Source organism: Semicossyphus pulcher, unplaced genomic scaffold (assembly GCF_022749685.1).
Source record: "Semicossyphus pulcher isolate SPU_LCO1_2020_fin unplaced genomic scaffold, fSemPul1.0.p SCAF_6, whole genome shotgun sequence".
Classification (NCBI taxonomy): Eukaryota; Metazoa; Chordata; class Actinopteri; order Labriformes; family Labridae; genus Semicossyphus; species Semicossyphus pulcher.
The window spans coordinates 12746708-12760509 of record NW_027211737.1 but is presented as its reverse complement, the minus strand read 5'-3'; the positions used below and the strand labels follow the sequence as shown (position 1 = coordinate 12760509).

The 13802-nt window shown below is 41.2% G+C and overlaps 1 protein-coding gene across 1 annotated transcript in view; it reads left to right on the top strand.

Annotated features, from left to right (window-relative positions):
* hsd17b4 (hydroxysteroid (17-beta) dehydrogenase 4) overlaps nt 1-13802 on the top strand; it is a 31670-nt gene that overhangs the window by 15357 nt on the left and 2511 nt on the right. The window contains exons 13-24 of the mRNA XM_069683267.1: nt 5667-5779; nt 5941-6064; nt 6265-6316; nt 7545-7616; nt 8405-8508; nt 8620-8685; nt 9079-9148; nt 9288-9394; nt 10492-10578; nt 10722-10808; nt 11280-11418; nt 13481-13608. Of these exons, the coding sequence (XP_069539368.1) occupies nt 5667-5779; nt 5941-6064; nt 6265-6316; nt 7545-7616; nt 8405-8508; nt 8620-8685; nt 9079-9148; nt 9288-9394; nt 10492-10578; nt 10722-10808; nt 11280-11418; nt 13481-13608 (1149 nt within the window). The remainder of the gene's footprint in view (nt 1-5666; nt 5780-5940; nt 6065-6264; nt 6317-7544; nt 7617-8404; nt 8509-8619; nt 8686-9078; nt 9149-9287; nt 9395-10491; nt 10579-10721; nt 10809-11279; nt 11419-13480; nt 13609-13802) is intronic.

Genomic DNA, 13802 nt, shown 5'->3' with positions numbered 1-13802 from the left:
AAACCTATGAATAATAGAAGAACCAGAGAAACACATATTTTTGCTGTGGTCTCTTAATTTTTTTCTACAGCTGTATGTATCTTTGCAAATTAGCAGCATCTAGATAATGAAATTGTATCAGTATATTCATTCTGTCATACAACAACCGACACATAGCACCCTTTTTATGTGCAACTATAGCAAAAAGTCACCACCTTCAGCTCAACCTATCTAAGACGGAGCTCCTCGTCATCATCACTCTATACAACCACAGATCAACATCCAGCTTGGACAAACTAAACTAATACCCACAAAGTCTGCCTGGAAACCTGGGCGTCATCATTGACGACCAGCTAACCTTTTAGGTTCACGTGGCCTCGATTGCTCGGTCATGTCGATTTGCCCTGTACAACATTAGGAAGATCAGACCCTACCTTTCAGAGCATGCAACACAACTGCTGGTACAGGCCCTTGTATTATCATGCATCGACTACTGGCAGGCTTTCCTGCATGCACATTCAAACCTCTGCAGATGATCCAGAACGCAGCAGCGCTGTTCAGGAAGATAATCTTTATAAGTGAACACCACTTTTATGTGTTTTAAATTGGAAATGCGATCGCCAAGGTAAAAAGTTGGTCCTCTAAATGAGCCCAACATCACCACCACTTATCTCCCACTTGTCTGTTTTCAGCGTGATGACATTTAGAGTCCCTGACAACATCTGTAGTTGCATACAGCAAATGTCTTTTTGCAACCGCCTTTTTAAAGAAGCTCAAAAGCTTCACAACCCATGAGTGGGTTACTTCCTGTCGTGTTTGGCGTCCTTGAATGCTTCAACATCTTTTAAGCTTGTGACGACGGACTTTGTTTTCAGGAGTCCAACTAAAAATCGGCAGAGGAAAGTCGCTTGACTTTGAGGCAGTCGAACTTAAAGAGCAAAAATGCAAACACTTTTATGGGTTTTAGGACTCATTCTTACTGCACCCTTTGGCATAATACAACAGTAATAAGGTCCATAAAACTGAAGCATGATACAAGAAATGTGAGTATAAACATCAGTACAAAATATTGTGCATGATCGTTATATGCTTCTTCTGTTGTTACATGCATTAAAACTGAAATATTATCCATTTTTTAAACTGACTTGATCAGTCATGTGTGGCAGAAACCAGATATTAAATATTCAAAATGGTATGAGGCTCATTTTTAATAAAATCCCTCTTGTTTTACATCCTGTGAGACAATAATACTCCTCTATTCTACTTCAGTAATATCATGTTTCAGTACCTAAGATGTTTAATGACGTACACTCCTGGGTCCTGGGTATCACTGTCTTCTCCGCTGTGTCTCTGGCAGGGCCATGTGACTGTGTCGACAGTGTGTGTGGAGCTTTGTGTGTGGCTGTGTTCGTGTGTGTGTTTCTGTCTGGACTGGAGATTTGGAACAGAGTCACAATATAGCCTCAAGACAAACATCACTATTGTGTCCTCAGCTGACTTAGCTCTCTCTCTCTCTCTCTGTGTGTGTGTGATGTTTGTAGTGCACAGAAATAGTGTGGTCATTGTATCTGTGCCTTTGTCCTTGTCATGGTATGCTGCATGCATGTATTACTCAAATGATGCCAAGCTGTGCTGCTGCTGTGCTCATATTTATTTCATGCCATGCACCATCACACGTCTAATAATGTTGTTACATAATGTATTTGTATGATATAATTAGGTAACTGAAGCAAAATATCAGGAGCATCACATTAGCTCTACCTCACTTCACACTGCTCCCTGCAATCACACGTGCTTGTGTGTCATGCAGTTTTATTCTCATGGTGTTAATGTAAGACTATGTTTAGAAGTAATTTGCATAAATATAAAGAATTAATTAAAAGCAACTATCTTATTGATCATCAGAAAAAAACACATACTCTTTGCGCCAGCTTCTTAATTGTGGGTATTTGCCACGTCCTCTTGTTTTACCTGATAGTATAATTAAATAGATCCTGCTCTAGTCGGCAAAACGTGCAGTTGGAAGATGTCACCTTGAGAGTAATAAAATTGTCATTGGTATTTTTTAACCAAATTGCACAAGTAGGAGGGAATAAAATAACTATTCTAAACATATTTTCTGTATCACACAGAAGACAGGAAATGAAAGAAGAAATCATGTTGAGTTTAGTCAAGTGGAACTTAATTTCTCCCCGAGGGGCAATTTGTTTGTGCAGCAGTTCATAAAGTAATAACCCAGAATGTAGTCATAACAAACGATTTAAAGCATTATGTGTTAAGTGTAGTTTGGTGGTTGAGCTGAAATATTAATAACTTAAAAACACTACGTAAACTGAACAGATGGACCCCAAGTCGCTGCGTGAGGCCACCTGAATTTGACAAAGCATATCTGTCATGTCTCTTCATTTAAAACCACTGCTTTCTTATTCTAGCTTCTCGTCTGTAGCTTTAATCTGTTTGTGTATTGTGTGTTAGTTTTAGAGCACATAAAGCCGCTTTCCCACTGGTCAAAAAACCCACTAACACCCGCTAACACCCGGCTTTTTTGCTGGGAAAAGATATTTTATTGGGAAGGCTACAATCGGCATTCAGACCCGTGTCAAATAATTCTGCAGTAGACCTGGGTAATTATTGCCTCGGCTCCGATCGGCATTGATGGGAACACAAAACCTGTGTCGACACGCTAATCTGCACCTCCTCTCCGGCGCGATGCTATGCTCTGTTGGCAAGCCCTGCGACTCCTCGTCATCTCAGCTAGAAATTCCGCCCGTCTCCGTCCGAGCAGAGCTCGAACATCATTTAAAATTTGTCGATGCCGAGTTTGATGAACAGACTGAATGAGTAATAGATACAATAAAGACCTAACCACCGTAACATCTTCACTATTTGCAAACCCTGCCTCTGGCACGTTTGTGACATCAGACAGTGACGCAGCAGAAAAGCTGCCGAAAGGAGTATACTCCACTGGAAATGGGAAAAGAGACAATGGGCTTCTGTAAGCGGGTCTTCCCGGGTCTAAAAAACCACCATCAACGTGCTAATTTCGGTGGGAAAAGGGTTTTATATTAAAACTCCTGTGAGGAACTTTCAGTCTGTGTTGATTTTGGCGCCCCCTGTGGACAAAGAAGTACCTATTATCTCTTTGCTGATCTCGTCCTGTACATGTGTAAGTTGTGTTTTCTTGTGGAAAATCTCCTGCTTTCTTTTATCATTTAAACACAATCGAGACATCGTCACTAATCGAGAATCTTCGCCGTGAAAAATGTAAACAAAGGCTGTTTTGCCCACTTGCTGTCAATCTCCTCCTCTGTCACCTACCCCGCAGCAGCACACACAGGCATTGAAAATATCCACAAAGAAATAATCAATCTTGTCACTATTGGGCTTGCTTACTTTTGTCGATCATATAGATGCATCAGTATTAATGTCAGTCTGTTTCACCACCAAAAAACTCTTTAAATCCACCGTACAGGGAGGTCGGAGTGCTCAGGAAGCTCAATATGTGCCACATCTGCATTTAAATGCACTTTTGATTAAACATAGAGCAGGCTTAAGAGTGATGTCTGACCAGCTGAGAGGTGTTGTTACACGGTGTGAATCACACCACTCTGCGGAGCAGTATGGTTTTAAACAACAGCTCAACACAATGGGTGTTGATAAGACAAATGGGTACCTACAGGATTACAATGACTATAACACAGATGCAGGTTAGAGTGTTTGAATGAGGGTTGAAGTGAAAGTCACACATAGTAATTTGAAATGTACTAACAGTTTTGCAGAACTGAAAGGAGGTGTTTGCCCGGGCACTAAGGCTAGAGCAAACAGAGACGATGTTCTGAGGTTTCTTTTAGTAACAGAGTCGTTGTTCTTTTCTAAGGAAACTTATTATTGAAAAGCTAAGAGTAAAAATTGAAAATGAAAAACCAAATTATTCAAAAGAAAGGGATCTTGGAGACACAACTCATGAGTCCTGGCTATGACCCTGAGCAAAAAAACAATGTTTACGTAATGCTTCAAAACATCACGTACTAAAAACAAAATATGTGTGTAAGACGTATAAATATTAAAAAGAACAAAAATATAAAAGCTTTCAGGAAAGGGACGACGATAAATCAGTTGTGATTGGGGAATCTCTTGCAGAGGATTTCAGTCTGGGATTAATTAGTGTTAAAATATTTACTATACAGCTAAGGGTTCCTGTTTCCTGAGCTTTAAAAGGCTTCTGTGACTTAGAGTCTTTAACACTTGATTACTGTGAGGAGTTTGGGCTCATTCTCAGGCTGCTCGTTAACACGAGAGCAAACACAAATCGAACACCGCTCCGTTTCTGGCCTCCCTGCTCAGGCCACGCGTCAGGTTCAGGATCTGTTTTGAATAGTGCTGATCGCGTACAGAGCCGGGCCTGGTCTGGCTCAGGAGAACATTCACAAACTGCTGATTAGTCTCAACTGTGAGCTCCCACAGGTCCTCAAACTGATGACTGCTGATGATAACAGATTATTGCTTCTTAGATTGTATCTATTTTAAATCGATTTATCCTTTTTAAATTTGAAAACCACCATATCTACTGTTCCTCTGTTTTATTAGAAGAATCAGAGTGCAGTTTATTCCCAAGCAGGTTTACACAGGAATTGGTCTTTCAGCTTTTACTATTTTTTTTACTATTTTTCATCTTCTAAAAAGTCTAAGAATCTGCAGTCCTGCGAGCAGTTCTTATGTTTTTCTTTCTATTGCATCCATTGACTCTGCAGTGCTTTGAACTAAATGCTAACATTGGCATGCTAACGTGTACACAATCAATATAAGGGGTGGGAATTGCCGAGTAACTCACGATATGATACAGTGATTCTGCGATAATTTAAATATTTCAAGGCACTCTTATAGTGATACATCAAGATACCAGATTACCTTCTTCTTCTTCGGCCAGTTAACTTCCGTGCATGTATCCCTCATTCATGTCATGAGCGCCACCGTGAGGATTGACGAAGTAGTGATGCAGTGAGTCAAAAAGGCAGGGAATCTGTTTAGAGCGGCAATGAAAATATCGTTATTCAGCGCCAGCATATCGATGATTGTATTGCACGAGTCAGGACGACCATATGTTGCTGTACAGATATTTTATCCCCCACCCCTAATCACAATGCAGACATGCTGTTTAGGTTGTATAATGTTTACCCTTTGCTAATAAGCGCTGAACACAAAGTTAAGAGTACTTTACTTAAGTACAGTTTGTCGGTACTTTTACTTGATGCTAATACGTCCGTACATTTACATCTGTAACAACTGTTGGTTGTTGAGACATTGCACTTGACAACACAAAAGTCAGCCATGTGGTGGCCTTGGAGGAAAAGTCAAGCAATCATCAAAGGCAGCGAGCTTCATCCTCTGATGACCATGAATCTGCACACATTGTTTTTTGGCGATCCTTGCAGTAACATATTTCAGTCTGGACCATGGTGGTCGACCAACTGACCAATAACTGTGAACAACTGTCTGTGTGTTTTATAGTAAAACAATTGTGCTCCAGCGCTGAGATATGAACTGGATTACGTTTCTGCAAAGCTTTAACATTTCATATTCATCTTCTCTGTGTTATTACAGCGTAAGGTTTCATTTCCTGCCTCTTAGTCAGGTTTGATGTCAAAAAGGTGATAAACTAACAGTCAGTTCTTCTCCTCTTTAATTAGAGTCAAGCAGTGGGACAAAAAATACAAGCCACCACCTTCAGCTTCAGCCACGTTCAGTGTGTCCTCTACGCATTGGGGGTCGGCATGTCCACCAAGGATCCAGATCATCTCAGGTGTGTATCCGAATATATCTGTGCTAATGACTGTAATGAAGCCGTCCTGCGGGGTCTGAAATGTCAACCTGTGTGAATTTAATTATCAGTGGAATAGGAATAGGAAATATAAAATCCATCCAGGATTATCAAACACAGACCTTGCTCCTTGCTTCCTTTAGGTTCCTGTATGAAGGCCATGAGGACTTCAGCGCCCTCCCCACCTTCGGGGTCATTCCCGGGCAGGCGGCCATGATGGAGGGCGGGCTGAGCTCAGTCCCTGGACTCAACATCGATATGACACGGGTTAGAAGATACATCATAATTAACTCTTTTGTGTGTGTATGTGTGAATGTGTTAGACTTTCAAGTGTACGCATGCATCCATATGATATATTTAACACAGTGTTGCACACACAGAAAACCATAGAAAGACACACATTACTAATGAGGCTGTAAGACTTCTGTATGATTATATATCACAGCTGTCGTCATGTTTTGTGTCAGGTGTTACACGGAGAGCAGTATCTGGAGCTGTACAGACCTTTACCTACATCAGGTATTTCCTTCTCCTCACATACACCTTATTGTCTATAGATACTTGACGTAATTAGTGTAGATTTTACATTATTATAAAAAGGGCAATGAAAGGATGGATTCATGCTTTTGTATGTAACAAGTCATAAAGCTGGGGGCAGTCTGGGTTTAATAGATAATTAAGACTTGACATTTAGAACTTTTATAGGTCGTTTCTTTATGGTTCTTCAGAGAAAAGTATCTCTTATATTGGGCCAGTTTATCCCTCAAACCGAGATAGATTTTAAACTGTGGGATTATATCCTATAAAAGCATGTCCATAATGAGAGAGTGACTACATACGGACCAGTCAGGGCCCAGTTTGTGCCTCTCGTATGTTCTTCAGTAACAGAACTAAGTATCTGTTTTACAGAAGATGCTTTTACTCAAACACTTTGTGTTGTTTTAAAGATACATCCAAAAAGTACTTAAAGTAATAATCTGAAAGATTTTCATTTAAATAAATGTCTGTTAAGTCACTATCTGTCGCAGAATGAGTTAACACAATGGTGATTGAGCCTATGGCCCACTGATGAAAGCCTTTGCATTTGCAGTATTACAGACTGGGTGTCCGTGGCGACTTTCACAGAAAAAAATCACCAGTTAGTGACGCGTTTTCCATCACCCAGCAGTGGTTGGTCTGCCAGAGAGGGTAGGCGGAGCTAAGCGGCTGCTTTTACGGTCTCTGCAAGTGTTGCGAGTAAACAGTAATCTACTATGGCTGAACAAACAAAGAAAAGATCGATGACTACAGATACAACTTCAAAAATAAGTGAAAATCCAAAGAAAAACAAAACAAATTTGACGCTCAGATGAAGCAAACCGTCTGAAAAGGAAAGCGACCGTCAGCCAGGAAAATCAAGAGTTATATCCGGAGCCAACCGTGGACGTCACACATGCAGCACTGTCTGGATATCTTGGAAGTGTGCTCCCGCAATTACTGTTTATTGCCTTTGGTGCCGCCAAAGAGAATGAAACTGAGATCTTTGAGATTATCACTTTAATAATTGAAATAGTTGTACTTAATTGACTTATTGTGTTTACACTACATTTCGTTAGAGTGCTTTGAGGGTTGTTAAAATTCCTTCAAAACTGTTGAATGACCTTAAACATAATGCTAATACACGTGTGGCATTAAGTTGGGTTAGTGAAGAGGAACTCATTAATTAAATGATTAAAGTGGTGTGTAAATTGGAATAAAATCCTTCCAGGTAAACTCATCTCTGAGGCCACCATAGCAGACGTGTTGGACAAAGGATCTGGAGCCGTCATCCTCCTGGATGGTGAGTTTTACTACTTATATTATTGTTCTGTGTATTTACTCCATATTAATTAGTTTTCATCACTGTAAAGCGTCTGCTCTTCCTGAAAGTTGCCTCTCAGGCTGAATTAATGAAAGTTAATTTTCAGTCTGTGTCTTGAGGGATCAGAATAATGGACTGAGAATGGCTTTTATTTTTGTTTGACAATTCCCCAGAGAAGGATGATATTATAACCCCTCTGATCTATAATTAATCCGACTTTAAACAAATAACATGGGACCCGAGGCTCCCAGAGGATCCGCATCGTGAAACACTTCATGTTATTTTCTTTATTTACTCTAAACCTGCAGAGCGGCTCTGTTTGTCTTTATGCCTGGTTATGTTTTGAACTGGCCCTAATGAAATTAACCAGCCAGTACGTTGAAAGGAGCCTGGACTTGATTCCTTGTGACAGCTGCTAATAGTTTCTTCACAGTCTCTTTTCATGTGGGCCGTTCCTCCTGCTGAATAAACTATGAGTGTGCTCTGATGAGGGAATGTGGCTGAAGCAGGTGCTCCTTTGACTCTGGTTATTGTTAGATGTAATGTCAGGACGTGTCAAATTGTGTTGAGTTAACTTTCATTGAAGGCGACGTTAATTACTCCTCACTTATAAATAACACAACAGTAAAAGAGATCCACTGTAAAATGAACTGTTGTAGTTTTTCTCTTGTAATGTGTACATTTTTCACTGTGGTGTAGCTACTTTTACAGAAGCCTCTGAATACGTCTATGTTTAGTTTGAATACCACATTTGTTCTCCTTCACAGTAAACACCTACAGTGGCGACGAGCTGGTCTGCTTCAACCAGTTTTCAGTGTTTGTGGTGGGAGCGGGAGGGTTCGGAGGGAAGAGAACCTCCGAGAAAGCCAAAGTAAGCATTCTGTTTTTGAGTAACTCCACCAATGCGGTAAAAAAAAAAAAAAAGACGCTAGGAATAAATGCCGCCTCATTTTTAATGCCATTTGTGTTTTGTTTCCTCCAGGCCGCTCTGCCTCCACCTAATCGAGCACCAGATGCTGTGGTGATTGATTCCACCACGAGAGACCAAGTGAGTGCGCCTGTGTGGGTTTTACTTTCAGAATAAATCAGTGGCATTGACGATAATGTGGGTGAAAATAGGACATACTGTTTTGTTCCTCTGAAATAATCATTTTGGACAAAATAAGGAAAGTGTTGAACAAAGGGTTTCATGCAGCTTTAAAAAGAGAACGCTGACTTTATGATGCAGCAGAAATTAAACAGGAAAGGGGACTAAAGAACGAAATCCCTTGAGGAATTTAAATGACTGCAACTGTATTACTTCAAAGCCATTCTTATTTTAGGTATCTCTTCTATTGCCCTCATGATAATTTAATTTCATTCCACATCTGTGTAGGAAAAGTTCAAGGGTTTATGAATTAGACATAGGTCTAAACAATATCCGTTTCCCCTGTGGTTACAGGCGGCCCTGTACCGTCTGAGCGGAGACTGGAACCCCCTCCATATAGACCCCGCCTTCGCTGCCATGGGAGGTGAGAGTCTGAACATAATGTTTCCATCAGAACTGTTATTTTAGTCAGGACTCAATCCTTCTCTGGGATTTTAGGTCAAATGATGGTTTGATCTCATTTATAGTTAAACACGCTGAGCTTTAAAATGCTCTTTGGTCAGGTTTCAAGGCTCCCATCCTGCACGGCTTGTGCTCGTTCGGCTTCGCTGCGAGACACGTCCTCAAGCAGTTTGCAGACAACGACCCCGGCAGATTCAAGGCTATCAAGGTAAGCCAAGGTGCCTTTATCCAGGTCATGCCAGAACCACTCGTGTTGCTGTTTAGTGGCATGTTACATTTTAAACTTAGCTCTGGATTACTCGTGAATTTCAATGTGTACCTGTCATTTAAGTCAGGTACAGATAATCTGATGGTCAGTTTGTTGAATTTAGGAGTTTTTTCCCCTTAAACTGAATGAATTTAAGGTCAAAGTTACCTTAGATTGAAAAAAGAAACAAAGAGAGATTTCTGTTCATGCAAACGTTTAAAGCTTATTTTATCAGATTGAAGTGGTACAATGGAACGAGGGTCATTTTTGACAAGCTTAACTGCTTAATGAATTTCTCTGAATTTATCAAGTCTGGTTTAATGTGAGAAAATACTGAGATTACATCTCAACCAATCTCGGACCCCATCGGCTATAGTCTGACGATGATATAGCCGATGGGGACACCAGTGAACATGTCAGGGCGTGTAGCCAGCGGTTAGTGACTTCCAGTCAAGACTTCCTTTTCCGCGTGCTGCATTGTTTACAGAAATAAATTGTTTTTCTTGTGATTGACTTTAATTAACGGGTCTCACCTTTGCTGAAAATTTTAACATCATGATGCAGATTAAAAAAGTAAAAATGAAGCTTTGTCAGGTCTGTCCTCAAGCTTTTAAAATGCTCGTTTGTTGAACGGAGTACAGATCGATCATTTGTGATGCTTTCGAGGAAGTCGGGAAATCTAAATGCTGAATGTCTTCGTGACACCGAGTCACGGGAATTTATTTCAAATAAAAATTTAGATTTAGAACAGATTGCTAGCTGAACTTGCTGCAGATGTTTGTTTGTCAGATTGGGGATGTCATTACGGCGCATTATGTTCCGCCTGCTTTTGCTCTCCACACGGACTGTTTTTCCTGCATACGCTGCAGCCTGCTGATGCGTGATTGGTCAATATTACTCAGACTACAAGCGTACTAAAAATGGAAACCAGAACACTTGCTGTCCCTAAAATCCACGTCCCTGCCTACAGATTCAACATTTCTTTTTAGAATCAGTAAAAAGAGATTACATCTCAACCAACCTGCTGTATTTGCCTTCACTGTGTCTCTCTCTCTCAGGTTCGCTTTGTGAAGCCGGTGATGCCGGGTCAGTCACTGCAGACAGAGATGTGGAAGGAAGGCAACAGGATTCACATCCAGTGCAAAGTTAGTAACGTAAAACTAGTTTCATCATTTCACACAACAGAACAGAGCTGTGGATATATGAGTCTGAACACTTCAGAGCGTGTCTCTGCTCTTCTGTTAACGTTCTGCATTTGTCGTTTAATCCCGGCTTCTCTGTCGTTCAGGTGAAGGAGACGGATGCCGTTGTGCTTGCCGGAGCCTACGTGGATTTACACGGTCCGTCGGAAGCTTCTCCAGAAAATCTCCCTCAAGTGAGTTACTGTGAAAATGCTTCATTCAAACAACAATCGTCCTTTTTATGCCTCTGAGCCGGCAACAGCGATGGTCGGCTCAGAGGCCTCCCGACAATCTACTGACACTCACATGCGCTGCAGAGAAACGCAGACAGAGCAGGAGACGCTCTCTAGTATCATGTCGCTCCAGTAAATGATTGTGGTGAGACCTCCCCTGTTTAATTTGGGACACACTTATGCCTCTGATTAGCTTTGAGGGTAATTTATTCTTTTGAGTATTTCGATATACAAATGCATCCTGCTTTGTCATTGTTTGGGAAACTTGACCGGTTACCGAGGCATAGAACAAAAAGGCAGTACGTTTTTCTTCTCCCTAATTGTAATACATGGGGCCCTGTAGCCCTGCACATTCTGTATAAAATGAGCTCTTTTTAACAAACCTCAGTCCTCCAAATATCTCCTGACACGTTTCTCCCTTACTTCCTGCAGGGAGGAGGCCTTCAGAGCGAGCTGGTGTTCGCAGAGATCGGCCGGCGTATCAAAGACTTGGGCTCAGAGTTGGTGAAGAAGGTGAATGCTGTGTTCGGCTGGGAGATCACCAAAGATGGCAAGAACTCTGCAGAGTGGAGTAAGAGCACTCAGTACAATATAAAATGCATTAAACACACTGCTAATTCAATGTCACTGCATTGTGGGTAAAATATCAGTCCAGTTGAGATTTTAAGTGTCCTTCAAAAGAACAGTAAAAGAATCAGAGGAGCTCAGAGAGGACTTTTATTAAGCAATTCTGCAAGTACGACCACTATATGTGTGACAGGATATATTTCCAAAAGTATCAGAATTATGTCAAAAAGTTTGTGTCATAAACTCAGCTGTGCATTTCTTATAAACTTAGACATTCAAATATTTCAAACATTTTTGAAATCCAGAACAGTCATCATCATGTAGTTTTTTGTTTGTGAGTCAGATCCACTTTTATGGCTTGTATGTAAGTAGGATGAGGTTTCTGTCCAAAATGTAATCGTGTCTTTTTTGGCCCGCGTCCTTGAATGTAAATTTGGCCGGCTAGTTTCCCATAATCCCGCTGACAAACAGAAAACAGCACGGTAAACATAACCACCTTCTTGGCGGGTGTAATGAAGACAGTGGAAGACGTTAAAAGTGCTGGTTCAGGAAAAGGTTCATGATGTGATAGAAGCAAGAAAACAGGGATGAGATAAAGCGCTAAGCTGTGCAGGGAGCCAAGAGGGACTTTATGTTATCTCGGAATGAAGAGCATTTATTAATTATGTTATAAAATTAAAACTGTTGCACAAGGGGCGCTGGTGGAGCTCAGTTGGTGGAGCGGATGCCACATGTAGCGAGACTACAGTCCTCTATGCACTGATCCTGCACTGGTCCGACTCCCAGTCTGCTGATCATTTGGTTCATGTCATCCCCCACGGGCAAAAGCATAACTTCTAGAAACCTCTGAAAGGAGAGGAGGGAAAGATTATCACATACAAGGCTTGGTCTGGATTTGCTCTGTGGAAGAGTTGTCTGCTTAACATATGTGACAAACACAGCTGCAGCTCACCTGTCATCTTACTCAGGTTTGTCAAGTTAATCCCTGTTTCATATGTTTAAATTCCAAAACAATTAAGAGGCACAGGACTAACGCCACCATGGAGTTTTAAGACCACAAACCCCTTGTTAAAGTAAAGTCCCTACATTGCTACTCGCTGGAGCGTCTCACTAAATTTGTTTTGTTCAGCCACTTGCTTCTTAAACTGTCAGAGCAACACTGCCAAGGTAATACACGTTTACATCTAAAGGAACTTCTTGTCAAGGAACTAACAGGTCTAAAGAACAGCAAAGCTTAGGCCAATTAGTCCACTTTGGTTTTTTATTTTTTAAGATGATTTTTTTTGGCCTTTTATGTCTTTATTGACAGAGAGGACAGTGGGTAGTGTTGGAGACAGGGGAAGAGAGAGAAGGGATGACACGCAGCGAAGGGACGAGGGTGGGAGTTGAACCTGGGGCTGCCGCATTGAGGACTGTAGCCTCTGTACATGGATGCTAATTTAACCGCTGAGCTAAAGTGGCTCCCAGCTATTTATAAAAATAATTTTATGCGCAACATCTACGACACCAAAAGCAATGGACCGGCCTTTTTTGTGTGTACGAAACTGCAGTAACACTAAGCTGGATTTCCTCAGCAGGGCCTGGACAGTCGTATGCTGATACTGATATGTCAAAGCACTTTTACCATCAAGCAAACTTAAAGGCTAGTTTGTAGCTGCAGATTAAAAGAAAATGGTGGTTGAAATAAAGTCCTGCAAGTGTTGGACCAATCAGAAATGCCCTGCGCTGCAAGCCCCACCCCCAAAGTTCCTGTATCTTTTGAAAGGTACATCAAGAGCTTAAACACTTAATAGTTTAATAAGTAAAGTCCACTGAACTTCATTTAAACTCTGGTTCCAAAGCGTTCCAAGTCTCTGTGGAGACTTTCTGAAGATTGACGTGCAGCTAACAAGCTGTCAAACAAACCATTAAAAACGAGGACGAAATGTCTTCACGACTGAATAACTCCAAACATATGAAAGTTCTGAAAGCAAAGCAGAAAAGCCGACGACCGGCCCACGGAAACACTCGACAAGTGTTTCACTTATTCAGTCTTCCTCTCTGCCTTGACTTTTCTTCCTCTCTAGCTATTGATCTGAAGAATGGCAGCGGCTCCTTGCACAAAGGCCCTTACAGCGGGAAGGCGGACGTGACCTTCACCGTGTCAGATGAAGACTTCATGGAGGTGGTGCAGGGGAAAGTCAACCCTCAGAAGGTAACAGACCTATTTAATTGCAAAGACCTCCTTTTTCATGTTGCATGCTTTGATGTGGAGATCGTTTTTCTGCGTGTTAAAAGAGAGATTTGTTATGTCGACTGGCTTTAGTGAAAAAGCTAGTCTCATATGTAAATCTTGTCTTTTCCCCGATGCTAAAATCACCCCTCGTACACTTTAATTAAAGTAAAAGT